Below are 26,101 nucleotides of genomic sequence, written 5' to 3' on the forward strand. Positions count from 1 at the left end.
TTTTATGGTGAAAATTAATCCATTTATGGTATGTAGCATCTATTATGACAATTTCATTTAAGGAAAATATATCATTTATAAAAAAAACACAAAGTTAGTATATGTGAAAGCCTCTGATGATTAAAAATTAAATTGACAATATAACTGGATTGACACAATCAGAACAAAAATAAATACATGAATTTCATATTAATAGTTATACTAAACTATTTTAAAATCTAAATGTTGATTATCGTCCAATAATTACTATATCAAACTATTCCACTTTATCGATATTCAACGATAATTGAACCTGATGCATAAATTCTTACACTTTATTTAAGCAGAAACTTTCTTTTGCTTTATATATCCTTCTCTCAATACTACTATATTTGATAATGATAAAAAAAATAGCTAAAAAAAAGAAACATTAATTTAAGAAAAATATATTTTAAAAATTAGAAATAATTATAAATGTCTATTTGAATCAAATATTTTGTGACACTGATGATTTTTATAACTAATTAAAAAAAATGTTAATATGACACCTACGTATAGCGTGCAAAAAATGGTAGTACTAATATATTAAAAGGTGTCATGTGACACTCTCCATTAGGATTTTCGAATGCAAGTAATTCATTCACATACAATAAAAAGTTAGAAAATATAGATATCATATAAGATTTGATCATGTAAGTTCAAGCTCATATATTATAATTTTAATCAAGTCATATTTAGTGCCATCATTTCAAGTGAAATATTAATAAATCAAAATGTCAGTACACAGGATATAATGTGGACCTAAAAACTAATTTATAACCACAAAGTGAGTGTCCTATACTTCTAATCACAATCATACTAGAATTTTTTGCACGCGATGCGTGCTTGAATTTTTTTCGAAACTGAAACTCGATTTTCTTCGGCATAAGAGTCAAAACTTGAACATTAGACATACAAAGTATAATTGTTTTTAGTTGTAAAATTTGATTGGGTTAGTTTCTATCACTTAAGTCTCTCACCATTCTTTTTTTTTCTTACTTTTCAAAGTTAAATTCTATGAACAAAATAGAAATTTTATTGAATTTATTTATGATTTCTAATATTATAATTTTTTAGTTGATTTTGGAATTAAGTACAGTACTTCATAAATTGTAAAGAAAGTGGACACTTTGATTTCAAGTCAAGTTTTTCATAGGTTGTAGTTTGTAAGTGAATTTTTAAGTTTTTATAAAGTTTCCTCATTTTAGTAATTAATGATTTTAGTTGACTTGTGAGTGGTTGTTATAATTATATATTTGGTATTTTTGTTTGAAGCCCCCTTTGATTTATAAGTGAATTTGTAATTTATAATGGGAAGGGGGGCAAAATAGGCATTTCAAAAGAGGACACCATTGCTCCTCCCTTCCCTTATATAATAGAGATATAGGCTTTTGTTAACCTTTTTTAAATGAACTATTCAATTAATTAGTTCTTACTACATTCATAATTTTTGTCAATACATGCGCTATTTTTCACAAAAAAATCTACTGGCCACTAATCTAGAGGAAATTGAACGATGATGACATATGAGGCAAGAAATCTCTTGCTGATTTACCTTCTTTTCGGTGCTCTTTTTTCCTTTCTAAAAGAAATCTTTGACTCCTCAATTTTCTTTAATTTTCTTTTTGAATTTATAGGGTACTTAAGTTATGGGTTCCAACTTTGACCCTATCTAACTAAATTAAGGCTATATATTTTTGATGAGATAATCTTAAAGTTTTGGTGTAAGACATTAACTTTGATACTATTAACTTTGATACTCAGTTCAGAACTCCAAATTGATAAATTGTTCCGTCATGAAATATAAGTTATATTTGACTTTGCACAGTTAATAGTTTCCCAAGTACTTATATCTTCTTATTCAAGTGACTCTCCAAGACATATTAACTCAAATTATAATAAACATGGACAATAATTCAAGAGACCAACAAGCTAAAATCAAGTTAAAAAGCTAAAGTAACATCAAGAATTTTTAAACTTTATTTTCGTTTCCAAGAAAAATTTAGGCTGGTATACCAAAGTTCTAAATTTCATCATATATTTTCTATATATTGCATTATTCTCTACTTTGGGATGTTTTATTTTAATACCATTATTTCTATTTTTGGCCAAGTTTTCTGGGACTAGTTTACCTTTTTACCCTTATTTCAATAGTCCATTACCCTATTAATTGCCAAATACTCCCTCGTCTTTTTTTATTTGCTACAAGCACTTTTTCACAAAGATCAAGGAGGGAGTGGGGACCATTGACATAAATGGAATTAACAAAAAAGCAAATAGGTAAATTGTGGGACCTATGTATTATATATGGAAACATTCATAAAATCAAGAAGGGAGTGATGGCAAATTTGTAAATAAAGTGTGGGACCTATGTACTATATATGGAAATATTTGCAAATGTAGCAAATAAATTGAAACACCCCTAAATGGCAAAATGTAGCAAATAAAAAAAGACGGAGGGAGTAAGTGGGAAAATGGGGTCTAATCTTTTTCTCTCTCCTCTTTTCTCAAAATTTGTGCAAAAATCAGTTGATGCAATTTAGAAAAAAATAGAAAAAGTATAAGATGAGTTACATAATAATTCAAAGGACCACAAACTCAAATATAAACATAAACAATAAGTTAAGTTTATTTTAAGTTTGAAGCAACAACTCCGATCACTAAGTATCATATAGCATAATAGTAATATAGAATACCATATTGCAGCCAATGTTATGTCGGCAACTAGGGGTAAAAGTTATTAAAATAAAAAGTGAAATTTAATTATATCCAAGTAGAATTAATAATTCGAATTGGACTCGAATTGTATTTGAATTTGATCAGGATTTTGATTTTTTGAAATTTTGGATTTTCGGATTGGTTTTGGATAGAGAATGATTGGATCTAAAAATTTGAAATAACCAAATTGCAAGTACACCCTATATTGTATATTTCATTAAGTGCTTTCAATAAAAATTTATGGGTTTCTACGAATTATTAGGTATTATTGCTGAACTTTTATGGGATTATATGAATTACTTTTATTATTGAACACTTTATTTTGATGCTCGTGCCTAAATATATCATCAAAAGAATATAGTGTAAATTTTAGATATTTTGGATTGGATCAAATCTAGCGTTAGAAATTACAGATTGGACTGAAACTTTGACTGGTTTGGATTTTGATTCAAAAATTGAAATTCAATTTTTTGTTAGGTTGGATTAGGATAGGCGTAAGTCCAAACCATACACCGAATTTGTACGCCTATCGACAGTTATGGAAAAAGAGTAGGGTTTAGGATGATGGGGTGGTTGGTGGAGGCAATAAGAGGCTAATAAGACGGTACTACAATCATTAAGTGGTCGATGTAATTCAGGGGCGGTTCTTGGGCCATGCAGTATAGGCGACGGAATAGGGCCCCCAAAATACAAGGGCCCCAAAATATATATTTATATCAAATGTTTGATAGAAAAACAAAAGTAAATCATTTGGATTAGTGGTAAAGTTGTAAGGGAAGGGGAAGTGGAACGCAGGTTCAAATCTTGACAACAACCAAAATTTATTGTTTTAATTTTTTTGAATGTTTCCGACATAACTATCATGCGGGCCACAACGTATTTATTAGGTAAATTTTACCTATTTTTTTCTTTAGTTGATTTAAGTCGGTCAATTTTCATATTCCCCAAACTCCATTAATGGTAATCTCTCCTCACAACTCTCTCTCCTCTTAACTATCTCTTTCTACTCATCTTTCCATCTAAGAAAAAGTATTTTCTATACTAATAATTAATTATCAAAATGATCACTTCTCTCAACTCTCTCTTTTTATTCAATCACTCCTTTTTTTTTTATACGTAAATATCTGTTTGTTTACAATTTCCTGATATGCTAAAAAATATCCTTCTGAACATGGAAAAAACTTTTTAAGTAGATGTATTTATAATTTTAATATGGTGTAATTAGACATTTTTCAATATCAAAGTAACTTTTTTAAATTGAGAATCATATATCTTTTATAAATTACAAAGGGCCCAATTATAAAGAGGGTATAGGGCCCCCGTTATGTTTGCCCCGCCCCTGATGTAATTAGGTTGGATGAAGCAACGACGAAAGAGTTTAATTAGGCTAATGAGACCAATATAAAGTTTTGATGGAAAAGAAGGCTAACACTCTTATTAGTTACTACGGAACTAACAAGTGACTATTGATGACATATTCTCTTATCACGATCTCTTTTAAGCTATTATTTTAAACTCAAACCTTTTCATTGATTCATACGAGTAAATACCAAATTAATAAAAAAAGATACAGTGAAAATGTTGACAAAAAAATTGGGTGAAAGAGACAAAAACAATTTTGATCTTTAAGGTTTTTTTACTTATCACGTCTTGACGTTAATTTTTCAATTTTTAACTTGATAAAATATACGAAATGTAACAAAATATATAATAAAAAATATTAATAATAATAATTTATTTATTGTAATTGACCCTACTAATCGCTTTAGCCAAAATTCAATCATGAAAAGATTGGATATATTGATTGAAAAAGAATTAAGACATAAAAGTTATAGAAATTGTCTAAATGCGCGTCATATATGCCTGTGGGCGTGGGTTTATAAGGGGCAAAATCTATAACATACACCATATTAAATGCAGGTTTTGGGTCCAATACTAAAGGAAGTAGAGAATTGTAGGGATACTATATCATATATATACTACTCTATTGGTGGGGGCGTGGGGTTATTGATCCCTTCATTTCTCTTATTTCCCTTTCTCTTAGATTTTTCCTTTCCTTCAACTTCAAATACCACCCCACCCTACCAGGCAAACCCTATCGCCTACCTAGTTAGTTTTTAACCTTTGCCCTCTTTCTTTCACTCTCTCTCAGTTCCTAACCTCACCATTTTCATCATATATATAATTTCCATCTGCAAGAATTCTTTGTGTTGAATTGATGCATAATACAGAATACTGCATATTTTATGTTAATTATATGCTTTATATTAATTAGTGGGTTGTTTATATTTTATGTTGTATGCCTGGCTCCCTGTATGCCATTCGCAGAGCCCATCGAATAATCGATGACCTCCATGGATGGCGTATGAGGAGCCAAGCATACCCCTTTTTTTACATTTCACTTGTTTACTTTATATTTTTTTGTTATCTATTTAATCTTGAGTATTATTAATGTCTGATCATGTTTTATTTTACTCAAGACTTTTCTTTCTTTCTTTTAATTATGTTACAGATAATTACACATTTTAAAGGCAATATATATCTTTGTCGTGAATAAATCCTTAAGCATATTGGTTTAAAGGTAACTAGCTCTTCTTTTCCATCAACAGGTTGAAGAATATAATATAAAGAGAAAGCGAGGAGAAGATTTTGGTGTATTGAGCTGCTTAACTTGCTCAACTATATATAATTTAACAAGGTGATTTTTGATGTACTACTTGTACTGACTTGCTAAACTTGCTCAATTCTAAACATATATATGTAGATTAAAGTATATGTATGGCGGATCTACATGAGTCCAATAATATTTATATTTTAGAAAATCTCTGCAATTTAGGTTAGAATATGATTTGCTAGTATTTTTTGTCTTACTGAAGTTTATCAAAAATCATTGAATCGAGTTGTGGTGACGGTGCTGATGCACGGATCATTCAATATAACAATTTACTAAAATTATTTTAGAAGAATTCTGGATTTCAAGCATACTAAGATTATTTCAAGGAGATTTACATCTTTCTAGGGAAATTCTGGATTTTAAGCAAATTACAAACTGTATGCAAATCTTTATGCACATGTATGTTTCTGCAAACAATAAAATGTATTTGATGTCATGAGTCATTACTTTAGCTTTTGGCGCTATTTTTGGACCGTATATTTCATAGTAAGAATTTTTTTTTTGAGCTTCATCATGAAGCCAGCATGCTAGATGGGAAAGGCAGACTTTTACAAGATTTCTAAGTCAAATTAGAAGGCTTGGAGTGGGATTTATTAGATAATAGATAGATGTAGCGAGAAAATGAAGTAGCTAATATATTTAGAAAAGATTTTGTATTTTAAGTTAATAATATTTTCATTTAGAAATAATATATTTGCTAGAAAGATTAGTTATGTTTCGTTGGGGGAATAATAAATAATAAACTATCCAAAAAATGAATATCGAATTGTCTTGAAACCGTGTTACTGAAAATCATATAAATTTCTTTTTTTTTAATGAAACAGCATATATTCCTGATATAAATTAGGTCAACGTCCTTAATAGTCTTATTATACACTACACCAAGTAACAATTAGTCGAATGGAAAACTACGAGGAGGAGGATGATAATAATAATAATAATAATAATAATAATAATAATAATAATAATAATAATAATAATAATAATAATAATAATAATAATAATAATATATTATTATTATTATTATTACTATTACTATTATTATTATTAATATTATTCATGAGGTAAAAGATAGCTTTTCTTATAATATCAATACTTTTGTAAACACAAAATATAAACACAAGGATCAATAATACACGCTCTTTATTTTTATCTTGTTCTTTCTACTTTAACTGTAGCTATTATGCCTAATAAGTTTACGTTTAATGAATTTTTGTTTATCAAAAATAAGATTTTCTACATTCACAAAATAATGTCTAATAAATTTAAATTAATTTAGATAATGTACAGTAAAGGCTAATAAAATTTAATAAGTTCAAATAAGCTTTAATAATTTTAGTTTAGTTTAAATAAGTAAAAATAAATTGAAAAGAATAAGGTCGTGAACTTCTTAAATGTTATCTAACTTATGAATTTGGGAACAATAATATCAAGGTAAATAACCAGTCCCTAGCGCAGCCACATTGACTTAATTTTTTTTTTTTCTAATCGGTATTTCTTCTTTGGCAGCCTTAAACTGAAAATATATTCTTTATCGGCTGATAAGTAAGTGTTATATTGAGTAAATTAACACTATTTATGAACTAAATCTGTCTTTATTTTCTTGCTATTATATAAAGAAAAAACATAGTCAATCGAAATCTTGTCAAATTAGTTTCAATGTATACTTTCAAATTATTAATTTATTATATTTTTTGCTCGAGCGCAATTAATGATATTTAATGATCAACGAAACACATTGAATTACTTGAAAAAGTGAATGTAATACTTATTTAAGAATGGAGAAAGTGAATATATACTATCAATATAACTCTCTAAAATGCATAAATACTACCACGTTTTCCTACTATAATTCCTTTTTTAGTTATTTTAGTTTTAGAAGTTTACAAACTTTGACTTCTTTTGTAAGTACTATATGTGAGAAGTAATTAGGATGTGAGATTTTATTATTTTTCATAAGGTCAATATATTAAATTTTTTAATAATAAGCTAATGAAGATATCAATAATGATAACAAAACTTATTAAAAAAGACGGTTTAATTTTACTCCCTCCGTCCCATAATATAGTTGCTCACTTTTCATTTTTCACAAGAATTAAGGAAAATGGAAGGAGTTTTAGGATTTCACAAAAATATATATTTAAGTAAATGTATATTGGGTATTTTTGTCTTGGAACTAGTTTTTTTTTCTTCTTTTTCCTTTCAAATTAAATGAAAGAGCAATAAATATTCCTTGCAATGGTGTAAAACAATAATTAGGCGCACATATTTTAAAAGAAAGTAGGGGTATTTTGGAAAATTATATCTAGAAATGAAGGATAATTTAGTTCAAATAAATTAATAAAAAAGAAATAGGCACAACATTTTGGGACATCCACAGAGAGAATGCAAGCACTATATTATGGGACAGAGGGAGTAATATAAAAATTGACCTAGTCACTAAATAGATTAAATTATCTAGTCATCGAAAGAAATTAACCTAGTCATTATTGGACTAATTCTCTTTTTAATATTGAGTTTATCATTGCCTAATTTTAATTTAAAAATAAGTGATCTCTTACAAGACAAACTTTAATGATAAAAGGTTGATACTAGACTCATGCAGAAATAAATGTAGCAACACTAAAGAAAACTAGAGAACATATGAAAATTTCAAAAGGAAATGTGGAGTGCTATAGTATGTAATAATTAGGAACTTTGTTTCAAGGAAATCTTCCCCAAAATTGCAAGTTTATTGACATTTTACAAGTTAAGTTGGGGATTAAGGACCTAAGGGAGCATTCTTTTAACTTATCGTTCTCTTAACTGGAAGATTTGATTGACCCAGATCACCTATAACTTCTTATTATGTTTACACCTTTTTTTTTTTTTTTTTCCTAATCAAACTTGATTGAACCTGAAACTATTGTTTTCGAGGTGAAAAAACACCCTGAATCAAGGCTAGATGGTAATTAAATGATGTAATAACAATGGTTTTTAGTGTGTTTTGAAACTAAAGAAAAAAGATCACGACAATATGATGGTAAGATTGAAATGATGATGAGATTTCATTTCTAATAACATGTCTAATTTATTTATCAATTTGCATTAACAATCATTATTACTTTCAAGTGAGGATACATAAAAATATATCTATACTAATATATTAAAAGACGTGCGTAAAGAAGGAACGGTGCCACGTGGTACTCTCCCTAAGGAGATTTTACTCCATGTAATTCACAACAATAAAAAAAGTTAGAAATTGCATAGTATAGGGTTTGATCCCAGGACCTCAAGAACATATACTAAAGTCTTAACCACTAGACCGGGGCATAGCCCGGGCCTAATAACTAGTGTAAAATTAAATTTTGGAAGTAAAGGTTCATTACATAAGTGAGGAGTCAAAAACTTTCCCTATATATTATACTTCTTCGTCCCACCATACGACCAAATGAAATTATTTGGTTGTAAAATTAAATTTAATTGACTTTAAATGCAAAATTAAGTCGTAAATTCAACATTATTTATTTATCGGATAAAGTTTTTATTTTCTTCCTTTTTTACTTTTTTGAATAAGTTCGTTTATTCATCACATACTAGCCTTCATCAGCTATTAGGACTCAACTCTTTTAAATTTTGTTTGTTTTGTCTTATATTCAATTATATTAATATTATATTTTTTAAGTAATGCAAGTTTTTTCATGTCAAAATAGACTCAGATTCTTTGAACTTTGAAAATTTGAGTTTTTGCAGAAAACACATTTCATCTTTCATGCGGCAAGAGACAACATAGAAGTTACAACTTATTAACACTTTACAGGCTAATGCAGCGCATGCTTTGTCTCTCATAGGGAATCTGATATATATACTTCGATATGGAATGTACAATATTTTAGGACTCTTAAAGAAGTTGTGAAAGTGCCCATGTGATTAGACACCGCAAGTCAAAAATGAAAAGTTACATCAACTATTTCATATGTATACACTGTATACGTTTAATATTAAGAAGATGGTTGCAGTTAAAAATATCATGGAAGAAGTATCTTCTCCATTTATCCCCTGGTCATTAAATATCATTTGTAACTAAACTAAATTACAACATACCAACATTTCCCAATATTTTCGTTATTGTTGTCTGAACAGCAAAGAATAGAAGTATCGTCTATCCAAAAATACAGATTAATAGAACTTATAAGTATGTCCCGACATTGGGATGATCAAAATAAGCGTATATATGTCGTATTTTGTTTTACCGATTGCACATTAAATGAAATAAATTGTTTTAGGAGGTTGAAGTGTGATGGTAGCTTAAGACACTTGTATGATTTATACTTTGGTTTTCTATTTAAGGTTAGCTAGTTTTAGGACCCGTGCATAATACACGGGTATATTTATCACTTTATAACATCATTAAATTAAGTCATATAATAAGAACGAAACGAATAATACAATTTCATGAATTCTAAATGTAATTGTGGTAATGAGCACTGAAAAGAAGTAAAAACTCAAGCTTTGATTTTTGTGGAAAAAACTTTCCAGATTTTCTATTTCATTTATCTATGAAACTTTACAACCTATTTCCATTGTTCTACCTCTTCCTATACAAGAGAGTCCTATATATATACTTTGTACACTAAAGAAACCCTACCAACATTGTAGGAGCTGTACAACAAGACAAAAACAAAGAAGACAAAATAACGGCTGTAAAAGTGAGTGGGATCAGCCAAAAAGAAAGCTGTCTAGGTACAGAAAAATAGAAAAAAGAGAGAGCATTAATTATCTATGCTAGCCTACATGAGAGTGTAGAATAAGGTAGCATGTGACCAAGCCAGCAACCTTTAATAGTTCAATATACCCCCCTCAAGTTGGACTAGTGGTGAACAGGCCTAACTTGGAAGAGAGGAGGTTATGCTGCTGCTCACTCAAACATTTTGTCATAAGATCAGCAAGTTGAAGAAAAGATCTGACATGAAGAACATTCAAGAATCCAGAAGTGAGATGATCTCTAACATAGTGACAATCAACCTTTAAGTGTTTTGTTCTCTCATGAAAAATGGGGTTGTTGGCTAGATAAATAGCAGACTTATTGTCACAGTGTAGATCAATAGGAGTAGGAATCTGAAAGCCCAAATCATTGAGGATGCCATCTAGCCATACAATCTCACTAGTTGTTTGAGACATACAACGATATTCTGCCTCTGTGGATGATTTTGACACTGTTTTTTGCTTTTTAGTCTTCCAGGAGATAAGAGATTTATCCAAGAAAACACAATAACCTGTGAGAGAGCGTGCACTGAAAGCACAGTTTCCCCAATCTGAGTCACAGAAGGCTTGTAACTTGAGTTCAGATTGAGCTGAGTAAAATAACCCCACATTGATTGTGCCTGCTAAGTATTTGATCACATGTATAGCAGCTTGCAGGTGAGGTTGTCTAGGCTGAGTCATGAATTGACTTAGCTGTTGGACTGAATAAGAGATATCAAGCCTAGTCAGATTTAGGTAGAGAAGCTTCCCTATGATACTTCTGTAGAATTCAGGATCTTGAAGCAGCTCACCTTGATCAGTAGAAAGCTTTAATCCTTTAGGGAAAGGACATTTACAAGGCTTACAAGTTTCAGTCCCAGTGCTTTTCAAGATATCAAGAATAAATTTTCTTTGGTTTAACATAATCCCTTGTTCATTTCTAGCAACTTCTATTCCCAGAAAATACTTCATGTTGCCAAGGTCTTTGATAGTGAAGGCACTATCCAAGGCCATTTTGATTTGAGAGATCTCTGTAAGATCATTTCCAGTTACAAGCAAATCATCCACATACACAAGGATGATGACTTGAGTCCTCTGAAGTCTTTTAGTGAAGAGAGAGTAGTCCTTCTTTGATTGTTCATATCCATGCTCAATGAGGAACTTAGTCAACTCAATATTCCATTGTCTTGAGGCTTGTTTAGGGCCATAAAGACTTTTCTTCAGTTTGCAAACTGAGTCCCCTGTAGCATGCTTGTAACACTTAGGAGGCCTCATGTAAACTTCTTCATCTAGATATCCATGCAAGAAAGCATTGTTGATATCAAGATGATGAAGATGCCATTGTTGACTAGCTGCTAGAGCAATTAGGGTCCTTACTGAAGTGAACTTAGCCACAGGTGAGAAAGTGTGTTTGTAGTCCTTTCCTTCAACCTGTTTGTCTCCTCTGGCTACAAGCCTTGCTTTCAACCTATCAATGCTGCCATCAGGTTGAAACTTTATCTTGTATACCCATTTGCTATCAATCACACTCTTCCCTGCTGGTAAAGTTGTCATCTCCCATGTGTTATTTTTGTCAAGGGCATCAAGCTCTTCTTGCATAGCCCGAACCCATCCTTCATCTCTTACTGCTTCATTGTAGTGAAGAGGCTCTCTAACTCTCAAAACATTGTTGAGGGAACATAAGTAGTCTGGGCTAAACAAACCACTTGTCTCCAGATTCTTCATGGTCTCTGTGTGAGCACTTGCATTTCCAGCTGTACTTCCTTTGCCTGGAATTGCATATATAAAATCCTTGAATTTTGCTAGAATCTCACTTTCTCTTGAAGATTTCCTTGTTACAGGCTGATGTAGAGTTGTCATTTCCTCTGTATTAGCTTCAGTTTCTTCATGGATCTCCTCTTCATCTGTACCTGCCACATTAATCTCATCTTCTTCTTGTCTGTTAACTTCATGAAGAATATGAGTTAGTTCATCATATTGCATATCACAATTTTCATTTTCATCAGTAGAACATCTGTCATTATGGATGTTATTACCTGAAGCATTCTTTTTTAGCAGAAAAGGGAAAATGTTCTCTTTAAAGACAACATCTCTGCTAAGAAAAACCTTCCTAGTGGCAAGATCCATCACTTTATATCCTTTTTGACAGTAAGGATATCCTAACATGATGCACCTTATTCCTCTAGGTGCAAACTTGTCACTAGATTTATGACTAGGACTAGCATAACAAAGGCAACCTATCATTCTAAGATGTTCATAGGTGGGTTCTTTCTTTATGAGCCTTTTGTAAGGAGTGTCCCATTTAAGAACAGCTGTAGGCAATAAGTTTATTAAATGTGTGGCTGCAAGAATACATTCACCCCACAAATAGTTAGGCATACCTGCATGAAGCTTCAGTGCCCTGGCAGTTTCAAGTAGAAACCTATGTTTCCTTTCCACCCTTGCGTTCTGTTGTGGTACTCCTGCCACACTTCTTTGATGAAAAATTCCTTTTTCTGCAAACATCATCTTACATTCCTCTTGAAAAACTCAGTACCATTATCACTTCTCAAGGTTTTTACCCTGGTGTTGAAGTGATTCTCAACATGGTTTATAAAACTTAACAAGGTTCCTTTTACTTATTCTTTGTTAGATAAAAGCTGAGTCCAAGTGACTCTACTGTGGTCATCTACAATTGTTAAAAAATAACTAGCCCCACTTAGAGCTTTAGTCCTGTAGGGACCCCATAAATCAACATGTATCAAATCAAAGCAATTACTGCAATAGATTTGCTTAGAGTAAAAGGCAGCCTGTGATGTTTAGAAATAGAACAAGTATCACAAAAAAAATCTTTCAAGTTTTCACACTTACAAAAAACCAAATGTTGCATTTTAGATAAAGAGACATGTCCTAGCCTAGCATGAATAGTGTTCAGGTTAACTACACTATTACAACTCTTCAAAAACTTTGAAGCATATAGATCATCATTCTTCTCTGCCTCTTCCTTCTTCACAAGTTTATAAAGGTCCTGCTCTTTTGTTCCAAACAAGATAGCCTTCTCAATGGAAAGGCCCTGTAATACACAACCATTTTTATCAAAAAGAAGCTTAAGATCTCCTTCCTTTAATAACTTAGCAACTGAAAGCAGATTATGATGAAAGTCTTGAACATAAAACACATTTTTTAGAGTAATCATGTTATTTAGGATAACATCACCAATTTCAATGACATATTTTTCACTTCCATCTGGAAGTCCAACCTTTATCTTACCCTTTAACTTCTTGATATTGACTAATAAGTCTAAGTTGCCTGTCATATGGTCACTGGCTCCAGAATCTATAAGCCAGTTATGAGATTTTTTTAGAGTTTTCTTAACTACAACATTGGAAATAGAAAGCTTACCTGCAAAGTTAGCTTGAGAGCTTGTTCCTGCTTGCTTCTCATTCATTGCCTTGAGCACTTCTTGAACAATGTTGTTCACAAAAGTGTTGTCTAACTTGGTTACACTTGCTTCTTTTCCATTGCTGTTGTAGTTCAGTGGGTTGTCTTCCATTTCATCTTCAGCATTTCTCATGACATTTCCAGCATGTTTGTAATGTTCATCTGGCTTCTTGTACCACTCAGGGTATCCCACAATTTGGAAACATTCTACCTTCAAATGTCCCTTCTTCCCACAGTGCTCACAGATCCTTCCCATTTTCTCTTCTTTAAACTTCTTATAATAGTCCTTTTTCTGAAAATGTTGTAGAGGTCCCAAGCTTTTAGGTTGAAATCTTTTAGTAGCAGCTAAAGCACTTGCTTCCAGACCAGCAGTGATTTCTCCTGTAAGTTGTTTTTGTCTTTCAACTTGAAGCATCAAGTTATAGGCTCTATTCACAGGTAATAGAGGTCACTGCTTATCAAATTTGTTTTCATTTGATCATAGCCACTGTTCAGACCCATGACAAACTTAATCAACCTTTCTTGGGCTTGTAAGTCCATGACTTTCTTTGCTAACTCACACGTACACTTCTTCATAGCTCCACAGCTACATTCAGGGATCCCTTCCAAATCCATTATCTGATCCCAAATACCTTTGAGCTTGCAGTAGTATTCACTGATGCTCATGTTGTTCTGCTGCAACTCCCAAAGATCCTTCTTTAATTGAAACAACTGTGGAGCGTTTGTTTGAGCATATCTCTCCAGTATTTCTTCCCACATCTGCTTAGTTGAATCCATGTTAACCAACTTCCAGCAATGTCTGGCTTCATTGTTGCCAGGATCCAAGATCTGACCATATAGTCACATCTTATCCATTTTTGAATTTCTTCAGAACCAGTTGCTGGTTTGCTGTGTTTTCCTTCAAGAAAACCCAGTTTGTTCTTAGCTCCAAGAGCAATCTTAATGCTCTTACTCCAACTCATGAAGTTACTTCCATCAAAAACAATACTTCCTAGAGATGAAGAAGCATTGTCACTCACTGCTATAAAAAGAGGATCCTTATAAGGGTTGTTGTTATTTCCTTCATTCTTTCCTGCATCTCCACCAGCCATGATAGAGGACTTGAGCTTTTACAACTTTAAGAAAAACAGGAGCAATCAACCTTGCTCTGATACCATGAAAAGAAGTAAAAACTCAAATTTTGATTTTTGTGGAAAAAACTTTCCAGATTTTCTATTTCATTTATCTATGAAACTTTACAACCTATTTCCGTTGTTCTACCTCTTCCTATACAAGAGAGTCCTATATATATACTTTGTACACTAAAGAAACCCTACCACATTGTAGGAGCTGTACAACAAGACAAAACAAAGAAGACAAAATAACGGCTGTAAAAGTGAGTGGGATCAGCCAAAAAGAAAGCTGCCTAGGTACAGAAAAATAGAAAAAAGAGAGAGCATTAATTATCTATGCTAGCCTACATGAGAGTGTAGAATAAGGTAGCATGTGACCAAGCCAGCAACCTTTAATAGTTCAATAAGCACACAGTACAAATTAAAAAAAAAAAGGCCTTTAACTCAAACTATATGTTTGCAAATACTTCCTTGTAAAATACATTTGTTATATTTGTACTCACATCGTTTCTTTATCAAAGGGGAGAATCTTGAGACCTTTTTAGCTCGTAACTCTGGATACCGCAACATAAAATTGACCACGGCTGAAAGGTCTCGGGAGATACAGGCCTACATGGGACAAAGATTGTCCTTGACTTTCATTTATGTCATAGCAAAACAAACCATTAAAGGAAACTGACGTCTCAGAAATCTGATAAGTAATTTGGTTGAGGCAGACGAGGTGAGTTTCATCCTTGGGATAAATACCTTTTCTCCGACATTACTTCCAGAAATAACAGTTGCTTCAATAACACGATTGCCTAAATGTTTAACGACTAACCTCGTGCCACTACATAATCCAGATGTTTGATCAATATTCCTTCGAAGCATAAAACTCGGATAATAGTTTAAGAGCACTTCAAAACTCACACCTTCAACTGGAATAAAATTATGTTGAGTGTTCAAACCAATTGTCATACGTTTATAATTAAGAAAGGACACAATGCTTCATTTGTACATTAATCGAAGGTCTAGAATATGTGTTAGGCAAGATGCAAAAGATCAGAACCATATATCCTATGAGTCTAAACTGCTCTTCTTAGAACATCATCAAGTAGTGTCATTTCACAATTACTAAGAAGATATAGGGATAAGAGAAAAAAAAAATATTGCATGAACACAAATACAATATTGCTGCAAGTACAAAGGGTAATCACAAAAGTGCAATGCCCAGATTACAGAAGACATGCAATATGAACTGAACAGTACAGAAAAATCACTAAGTAGACTCAGAAAATAGAAAAAACAACCAGCCATGATAGAATCATTATGGAGTCTTACCTTCGATACTTCTTGGCTAAGAGAAGTTCAGTGATAAATCCACGAAAATTTCAGGCACCGAAGAGCTAAATTCTCAATACTGTATCAAAGCTAGTGCCTACAAAAAAAATTCAACAACGGTAAACACAACCACTGCTGAAACTAATAGTAAAATTCGATAGAATTAACAGTAGAATCCAATAAAGAAACAATTAAGATTTCTCATTTAACCAATAATTCAACACAATTGACAATGAAATCAAGAAATTGGGAAAACTAAATTAGGGATTTCAAACTCACTATGATAAAGCTTGACATTTCTAAGTAGATTATAAAAAGAGTGACTTTAAGGAACCAACATGACAAGCAATATAACTTGAATCACTGCTCTCATCAAATTTCAAACAACAAAATACAGATGAAGATGGAAACCGGATGAAGAAAAAAGATCGACGGACGCTGCAGATGGATTTTGAGTTTTGAAGTTGTTGGTAAACATTCTCCGTCGTATTAGGAATGTTTTGGGAATTTGAGAAAACTGTCTGGTATCATTTGGAGTTCTTTAGCATTTAGGGATTAGCACTTATGACTTAAACCAAATTTCGGCCTTTACTATCACTCAATTTTCAATGTCGGTGAAAAATATCGCCTATTATTATTAAGTTTAGGTATTAGCAAAATATGCAATATTCACTCCAATTAGAACTTGTTTCTAGTTAAAAAAAACTTATTAATTTGAAAAAAAAACTAATGTATTACGTCACCTATTTAACATATGTAACTAAGGATATGCACATGGGTTTTGTACAAAATAGAAGGGGAAATAATATAGAAAAGGGGAATAACATGAGTAAAATAACAAGTCACATGACCTACACATGGGTTTTATTCACCGGAAAACTACAATCAAATGTCAGAACAAGTTTTTAAGTAATGGTCAACAAACAATAACGTAATAAATGTAGTTTTGTAAAAAAAAATTGTAAATAAGGTAGTTTCTTGCAAAAAAAGAGTGTAAGTAAGGTAGTTATGGAGGAAAAAAAAAATCCAAAATCTTATTTTAAGGAAAATCTTTTTATGGAAAAGATTTTATCTTTATTCGAAAAAAAATTCCTTGCTGTTTTTAAAGAAAATAGTTTTAGATATTTTTTGATAAAAGGATTTAAATTTGGTTGTATTAATTAAAATAGTTTTTAAGGAGAAACCATATTTAAGAAAATGTTGCATAAGTAACTGCTAGTTATTAAGACGTCATCATCAGATTGTTACACAAGTTCTAATTGAACATGGTGTTTGTGGGATTCATGGAACATGTTCCTCAAGCTAAGTAACATCATGGGAAAATGTTTAAACCACTAATACATGTGGAATCCCACATTTCACATGATGACTTCTATACATATACAAGTTCAACTAAGTTTCGATTTGTGTCTAACTAATTGAATAAGTGAGTTTAACTAATTAAAGTGTTAGTACCTATACTCTCTTATAAGCACTAAGTGTTAGTACCTTTACTCTATTTCACTAAGTTTAATGATCATTGTAATTTTGATTTTGGGGTCCCTTTAGCTTGTTTCTCTATAGTTTTATAATTCTTCAAAAAGTACATTTATTTCTACACATACAATAATTCATCCTCCCTCTTATAGTGTTCCTATTGAAATAACTATTATGTTTTAGCACCTCCCATCATCCTGAAAGAGATGAACGTACGGTAACGAATTGTGCTCTAGGTGCATTGTTTAGGGGCTAAGTCAGCAAGAGCACTGAGATTGGAACTTGGAGCTATCTTATGCTACAAATCACTCTCCATTTAAAGTCGTGTATGGTACTAATCCACGCATTCCTTTGGACTTGATTCCTTTAATTTGCCAAAGGGAGAGTACATGCACAAGGATGCTAAGGAGAAGGCAACAGCCATGTTGAAGGCTTGAAGCTACATGCACAAATCACAAATACGAGCTCGTATTGAACTAGTGAATAGCTAGAGTAATAAACTGGAACAGTGGAACCTGGTACTTTTTTGGAAGAAAAAAACTTTACCACTGCAAAACAAACTGTTATCTGGATCGCATAGAGGCTAGAACCAAATGCGTTTGTTGGTCAATGATCTAGAACTAATCCACCATCTTGGTGGTATTGGTATATCTGTGTATACATATGTCAAAATAAATTGCTTTACCTAGCAGTCGCAGAGCACAATTTTTATTTTTTTCCTTTTTCGAGTGCATCTAGCGTAGGTTCTGTACGAAAATTTGGAAGAAAAATAAGAAAAAAAAGCCAAAAAATGAAAAAAGACATTGGAGTATAGTAAAAGACTAAAATCTATTAGTTTAGCGACTTTAACTCAAAATTTAGTTAATTAAACATTAATTAACAATAAATATATATTTAATCAACTCAAACTTTAATAAAAAATCATTTAATTAACTTAAAAATTTTCTTAGTAATAACCCTTAAAATGAAGTAGAGGGTTGATTATGGTCAATCAGCAAACTAACCCTAAAAAACAACAAATTAGGTGCTCCCACATATGGCCACATGTAATGATTAATTTGATCCATGTCTGAAAAATTGTGAGAAATATACCAAGCTAACACCAAATAAATTTCGAAACTACGCGGATCAATTCTTGGATCCGCCACTGTTTGGGTGAATCTTGTTTACGAGATCTTTGTCATTTTCCTGAATCCCCTTATGTCTCACAGTGTGAGTATTGAAGTTCTTTCTTCTTGTGATAGGATTCTCTTTTATTGAATAGTTTTTAAATGTTTATTGCATTTTTATCATGTTCATCTTAGACATGTAGCAACGTTTAGCAACAACTAGTGTTGAATTATAGGGGTTACATGGGACTTGCACGTAAATAGGATAAATACAAAGGATACAAGATTTTCAAGGCCGACCACACATAAGAATTTGTTATCAACTTAAGCTACTAGTGTTGCCAACAATTAAGCTAATCAACTAACTTATCAGTTTCAGCTATACCTTATAATTTTCAGCTAACTTTTCATTTTTAGTTTATTTTCACTTATTATTGTCAAACACATCTAACTTAGATTGAAATGTTTTGTTCCTTAGTTTATGAATTTTCTTGAGTTTAATTAATCGAAGTGTTAAACACTAATCTCTTGAAGTTGGCGGCTTTGCCCTTCAAAACCTTGAACTAAATTGTGGTGCTTTGCTTTATCAATTAGTTTAAGCTACTATCCTTCATTGTTTCATCTCATCTTCGATACTAATATATCATCAACTAAATTTAATTGGTTAAAGTCTTGAGAGGTGTTACCCAAGACCTGGTGGTTGGGATCGAATCAATTTCTTCATCATTTATCCTTGTAACTTTCTCTACCAATACTCCACATTGAATATAGAAGTATGTATTCTTGTTGCCCTTGAGATTTTACTAGAACCTTCTATACTTGGTTGAGAGCTTAACATCAAACCATTAGTCACTTTTTGTGGAGTCACGTAGACAGTAGCGCTTGTGCATCAGTTGGCACCTAGATTTGAAGTAGGGGAAATAATAGAAGAAAAGCGGCAGTGTTGGAATTCAACGAGTTCAATGAAGGTAGTTTGCATCTAATCCTGCTCATTTGAAAGATTCACCAATTTGGTGATGGATTACCAAAAAAATAATGTGATCATATGTACAATCAACAATGCATAGAGTTTAGAAAAAGAAAACAACGAATGAAATCAATAGTGTGGCAGTTTTCTGTATTTTGCAAGTATTAGCATACAAGAGTATGCTTCACTGCTCAAGCAGAGATATTTTCTTCTCCTCCTCTTCAGCTTTACGCCAAGCAGCCTGAAACAGCCAACAATGCAGGATTATTACAATGTAAGCAAAAATGAAATAAAGAACAGGGAAAACAAGAAAGAAACAAACAAAACTTGCCTTATCTCGTTCCAGTCTTGAGACCTGTGGCTTCATGGAATTGCCTAAGCCAATACCTCCCCACATTTCCAATAACTCTCTCTCCCTTGCTTCACGGCGAGACTTGGAATACGTGTTCCTCTCTTCAGGTTGTTCTGATGCAATAACAGTTTTTTCTCTCTCGAGTCTTGACTTGTGTTTGACAAGTATCTGGTCCAACCCACCAGCACTTGTGCCCATAAGTTGTGCACTTGTGTCCCTTTTCTTCACTTCAAGCACTTCTTTGGAAACACCCCCCATCTTTTCTTTCTCTAATGCCGATACATGCTTTACTAGAACGGCATCCAAACTATCAATTGCTCCATCACCTCTTTTGTTTTGTTCCTTTTCAAAAAGGGTTGTGTTCATGTTAATATTCTCTTTCTGCCTTCGCTCCAGGTCAGTTATTCTCCTATTTTTTGCCTCCTGAATCTCCTTTTCAAGTCTCGATACATGCTTCACCAAACACTTGTCCAAGCTTGGAACTTCTTTATCTTCTTCTTTAAGGGGCCTGCTTTTCCCATGTTTCAATGTCCTCCCCGATTTCAGGCCATCAATGTCTGATGACTTCTGGCTTTTCTTTGCTTCTTCGATTTCCTTCTCGAGTTTGGATGAATGTTTTACCAGTACACTTCCCAGGTCTGGTACATTGTCAACAAAAACTTGTTTATCATCATCTCTTTTAGACTCGGCTTTTGTAGCATTCTTAGCTTCTTGCACTTCCTTCTCAAGCTTTGTCAATTTTTTTACCAGAAACTTGTCTAAACTGGGTAACTCTGGCTCTTCTACTGGCAGCTTTGTCGTCCTCACTTCATTAATGGAGTAATCTATGCTACTGACAGCTGATTTATCCTGCATTTTATGACTCTTTGTATCAGCCAAAGCAGCACTCAGTCCACATGTTGCAACAATTGTTGCCAGAGAAGCCAACTCCTCTTCTTTCAGGCATTTTAGCCTTCCAAGCATCATATTGACAAGTTTTGTCCCATTCAATTTCTGAGGACTTAACTTCTTCTTCCTATTTTTCCTTCGTGAGTTCGAGCCATCATTAGGATGAGATTCTGGTTCAATCCCCGACCCAGTATCATATTCCAAGATTCGCTCTTGAGTATCAGGATTTTCACTGATTTTCCTTACCAAGTCCTTGAATTCTTCTTTGTTGAAGGAATTGCAATGTGCTAATCTGATAAATGCTGATTTAACTGCTACTGCAACTTGTTTATCCACTTCAAAAGCTGTTTCAAATGACGCTCTTACTGTGTGAGTGGTGGATCCTTTTCCTGTGGCAGAGGACATCTCTATCTCCAAACGTTTCAAAGGTCGGTCAGGTGTGTCATACACGGTTACTCCTTTGGCTGTTGCAGCTTCGAATGCTTCAACTTCATCTTTCTCTGCTTTTATCAGCAGTTCCTTTGCTTCTTTATTCGGAATTCTGAAACAGTAAAAAAAAAAAATCAAAAAGTGCCATAAAGAAAAAACTAAGGTAAAGATCAGTAATTAGTTTACATGCCACATTGTCAGACTTCCTTATGGTCAAAGATACTATGTATCATGTGCTATGATTTTAAAACTTTTGCAATTGTTTTAGGCAATACGTGACTAATTTTTCTGGTATCTTAAACGACCATTGTGGACTGAGAAAGTCTGAGCAGCAAGTGAGCAAGAAGGATACCTGGCTGCTTGAAGTATGCGGCACCAGGATGCTTCAACCATAGCAGCTTTCCGTGCCTCCATTACTTTGCACGCGGCCTCTCTTGCAGCGATTTTTTCTCTTTCTACTCGACAATAATGAGGCTTAGAGTCATCCAATGTCTCATCTAATGTAAGATTCATACCCCCGGCTTCCTGAAATGGAATATTATGTCACTCAACAAGTTAATATATACATCTAATGGTTGATAGAACTCAATAAATAACTGAAAATAGGAAGGTACCTGTAGTAGTTTAATTTTGCGCTTCAAGTAGGAGTCCATTTTTTTGCGAGGAGACCAATTCAGAGGCGAATTTTTGCGATGCAATGGCTTCTTAATTTGAGACGTGACTCGTTTTAGTACACTTCCAGCAGATGGAGGGCTATTTCTATCCTTGTGTGATTTATTCTGCATAGTAACAACCAACATCAGTTACAACAGCTGAATCATTTGTATGTTCTCAATCCCTCACACGTTCCAGAACATATTCTCATCAACGTTATACTTCAGTCTGAGAATTATGGCCTCTTTAGGTACGTGATCATAAATAGTGGAAATGATAATGTATTTTAATATAAAGGAAGTCTTATCACCCTCAAAACATCTATTTTCTTCATATACTTTCATTACAGTCTAATGTCACTTGTAAAGGAGTGAGTGGTAATGCACATTTACGAAGAAAAACTCATGTTAGAGAATTAAGTTGTCAAACTTTCTTACATAATTACAGTACAATTTATTACCATTATCACTTCATATTAAGTTATTAACGCCTAACAAATTAGCCGTTGCCGTGTAAGGCTATGTTTAGTTAACCTGAAATTTTCTGATCTGAACTTATCTGATCTGATCTGAACTTATTTTTTCTGATCTGATCTGAACTGATTTGATTACAAGATCTTATCTTTTAGATTTTTCTCGATATATAAGAAAAAATATAGTCATGTGGGGTCTTGTTTGATTCGTCTCAATGAGTACTTTATTAATATTTAATCATTATAATTTTTACTAATATGTAATGAAAGATATAATGATTTTTTAAATATAAGCATGATCTGAACTGATCTGATCTGAACTTATTTTTTCTGATCTGATCTGATTAGATCTGAAATAAGCAAAAATAAGGTGAACTGAACATAGCCTAAATATCATTATATCAATGACCATATGCCATCACGCCGTACACTCAGATCACTTGATTAAAGTTCGAACCACAAGATTCTTTCAAGAGGATAATAATTTGCAGTGCAGAAAATCAAATATTAGCCATCTTTTAGTTGACAGATGTAAGAAAAATGCCCAAAACAAGCAATTGATTTCAGATATCAATAATGAAAACAAAAAACCCAGAAATAAAATTAACAAAAAAATAATAATTCAATAATGCTCTACTAATCAATATAATCCTAAAAGAAATCAACTTTTTTCCTGCTAATCCCATGAAATCAACTATTTCTATATCTTGTAATATATTCTCTATCTCCCATTAATTATTAAACATGTTCTCCATAAAATTCAAGAAATATAAAATCAAAGAAATATACCTTGCCAAGTTTGGTAGTGGAAGAGAGAGAATCGTTGGAATCATCACTGTGTGATTCTGCAAAAGAATTTGTGAGTTTTTTTTCATCAGGCAATGAAATGCAACCCAAATCCAAGCAACCTAAATCCATTTTATTCCAAATTTCAATTATTTTTCCCAGAAATCTCAGTTACAAATTTCAGTACGGAAAAAAAGATGGAAAATTTGTCAAGATTATGATTGATTTGGTTATGAAATGGAGAGGAAAGAAATTTTAATACACTAAAGTTCGGTATTTTGTTGATTTTCTTTGTTAATAAAAAGAATCAAATTACGAGATTATGATTTGTGAGAGTCAGTGAGTTTGGGGGAGATGGCGTTGTTACAAGGAAAGTGAAACTATCCGTTACAAGAATCAGGGGAGAGGTTTTTACGCCTTCTAACGGTCGAATTCCATTTTTGTGTCAATTGACTTCATTATTAAATATTTTTTTTTTGGACATTCTTAATATTTTGAGTTTTTTGTGGGGATATATTAGGGTAATAGCATCTTTTGTGAGGATATATCTCTTTTTTTTTGGAGATATACAAATCTAAATTTAATTTTTTTTTTTTGAGGGGAATCTAAATTTAATTTTTGTTAAAGTTACCAAAAACGATATTTCTAGCGAGAAAGTCAAATTTTCGGCCTTGAAATTGCTTAATGACTCTTTGTATAGTGCGTGATATTCAATTGCTTTTATTACATTCATTTTCCTCCAACTTCATAACTATCACTAGTACCTGCCAAGTCTAAGGCCGAAAATTTGACTTTCTCGTCGGAAATAGTGTCTTTGGTAGCTTTTAACAAAACTTAAATTTAGGTTGGTATGTCCCCACCAACAAAATTTTAGTGAGATATATCCCCACAAAATGCACTATTATCCTGATATATCCCCGCAAAAAAACTCAATTATATATTTACTAGCTAGTAATGCATTGAGTTTTTCCCATATTTAAGGGCCCGTTCGGTATTATTGTGGTTTTCTATTTTTTAGTTTTTGATTTTCAAAGTCATATAATATATCTTATATAATGAATAAAAAATTAGTCAAATTTATTGGGAACATGATGATTTTGAAAACTGACAACTAAAAAGTGAAACCACTTTTTTCGGTTTCTTGTTTTTGGGTTTTAGTTTTCAAAAAAAACAAAAAATGATAATGAACGGGCTGTAAGATGTTATACAATGTACAATTTTTATCATACATCTGAGTATACCATGAACATGGTATATTCAAGGCATTTTTCGCTCAACTCTCATCTTCTATTCCTTCATGTAGGCAAAACATGAGTCTCATGTATTTGGTATCTGATGCGGCATCATCTCCCCCTCTGAGGTGGTTGTTGTTGCTGATGTTATGGCTGCTACAAGAGTTAAAAACTTCATATCATATTTTCACTCACTACACAAAGACTAAAGGTCACAAAATATTCGTGTTTAGACTAGGCTATGTTTGGCAACACTGGCTGAAATAGAGCTGAAACTAATAACGTGGCTGAGACTAATTAGGTAGCAGCTGAACTGTTAAGGTGCTGAAACTGATAAGTTAGCTGATTGCGTAACCTGATTGGTAAAATTATTCATGACTGCAGCTGCTTAAAAAGATTAAAATAAAATATTTTTTCACGCTTAAAAAGATAAAAAATTAAAAAATATTACATTGAAAATTAGTTCAAATGAAAATACAAAAATGGACTAGGAGTGATGATTGCGGCGTCGTGACACACCACGTGTAAGGTTCCATGCATCATACCACCTTAACAACTCCTCAAATAGGGTCCGAAAATTAGCAGGCAGATGGTTGGTGTCCCGTTCCATAAACGACTCCATCAAAGTAAACATTGAAGCCAATACCTGCATATAGTAGTATATAACAAAACAATTTAAGTTCAATGTATAATTTATTAACACTTAATTTCAATCAATAATAGAATATAATATACTCGATTTGGCACCAAACCCTAAACATATTGTGATCCATCTCTACCATCAGGCAACTCAGTCAGGTCAATGATGTAAGGATGGGAGTAGGTGTGATACCACTGCATGAAAAGCATATGTTGCCATAGAAGGATCTAGCGCCTTCTTCAGATCACGCAACATAAGCTGTGAACCACGTGGAAATAATTCCCACGTCTGTTGTTGTGCTATACATGAGAAGTCTGCCCTGTACCTATCCCCTGCAGAAGGCCTATAGCAAGACTCCGGCTCCAAGATCTAATGGGGGAACATCCTGAATGAATCCAAGTTGGCGTAGAGTACGATCTGGCATATACGGTTCAATGATATCCAAGTATCGCAACCTGTAACACCCCAAAACTTTGGTTTCAAAACTTAATAAAACATTCACTTTTCATTAAAATATCTTACCAAACCTTTAGGGTGTTACCGCCACATCTATTGTTAAAAATAAATGCAAGGCTAATTATTAAAAATAAAAATTCAACTTACAAACCAAAGTATTAAAATAACCCAAACTAAGTTGTCTAATTTAAACAAATCCAAAACTAAACAATCCCAATCATCAGTATTATAATATTTATTAAACTAGGTGAACTTAAAAACTATAAATTCACTCATTCCTGCAACGTAGTCCATTTCACCAACCTGCACAATATAAATAGGAAAAGAACAAAGAAAGCGAAAACACAAAAATTAGCGAAAGCTATGTAATTACAACTCCATCCCGTAAAATAATAATAATAATTATATTTTGAAAATAATTTTTTATAGCATAATACAAACAAGTAGATAATATGCTTAACCATTTCAATTATTTCAAGTTTATATGAGTCATACAACAACAAATTTTAATTATCAGAGGGGAATCGAACGTCAGTAGGCCGGGACTAATCCCAGTAACCACCTACTTCAACATGGGTCGTCACCCAATAAATTAAGAGTAATGGCCAATATTGTTTTGCAAAACGTCCCTAGTGTGCACACCCCTCACTAATTTA

At 32.5% G+C, this 26,101-nt stretch overlaps 1 protein-coding gene and 1 long non-coding RNA gene across 2 annotated transcripts; one reads left to right on the top strand and one right to left on the bottom strand.

Annotated features, from left to right (window-relative positions):
- The first annotated feature begins 4,662 nt into the window (after positions 1–4,662).
- On the top strand, positions 4,663–9,508 carry LOC125492538 (uncharacterized). Its single transcript, XR_007269149.1, has 2 exons — positions 4,663–5,434; positions 9,143–9,508. It is a non-coding gene; the product is annotated as an uncharacterized LOC125492538 (long non-coding RNA).
- A 10,050-nt stretch (positions 9,509–19,558) lies between these two features.
- LOC104901610 (hypothetical protein) lies at positions 19,559–23,621 on the bottom strand. The gene is made up of 5 exons (XM_010689199.4): positions 23,121–23,621; positions 21,820–21,984; positions 21,558–21,730; positions 19,868–21,317; positions 19,559–19,777 (listed from the first exon to the last, which is right to left on the bottom strand). Exons 1-5 carry the CDS (start codon positions 23,247–23,249, stop codon positions 19,721–19,723), a joined length of 1,974 nt encoding a protein of 657 aa, XP_010687501.1. The 5' UTR covers positions 23,250–23,621; the 3' UTR covers positions 19,559–19,720.
- Positions 23,622–26,101: the final 2,480 nt, after the last annotated feature.

Source organism: Beta vulgaris, chromosome 8 (genome assembly GCF_026745355.1).
Source record: "Beta vulgaris subsp. vulgaris cultivar EL10 chromosome 8, EL10.2, whole genome shotgun sequence".
NCBI classification, from domain to species: Eukaryota; Viridiplantae; Streptophyta; class Magnoliopsida; order Caryophyllales; family Amaranthaceae; genus Beta; species Beta vulgaris.

What these genes read in the sequence shown, in the direction of transcription:
- LOC104901610 (XM_010689199.4), bottom strand. Translation starts at nt 23,249, where the DNA reads ATGGATTTAGGTTGCTTGGATTTGGGTTGCATTTCATTGCCTGATGAA. An exon ending in CGCATACTTCAAGCAGCCAG is followed by an intron (nt 21,318 to 21,557) that starts GTATCCTTCTTG and finishes TTACTGTTTCAG; the next exon opens with AATTCCGAATAAAGAAGCAA. An exon ending in CAAGACTGGAACGAGATAAG is followed by an intron (nt 19,778 to 19,867) that starts GCAAGTTTTGTT and finishes TGGCTGTTTCAG; the next exon opens with GCTGCTTGGCGTAAAGCTGA.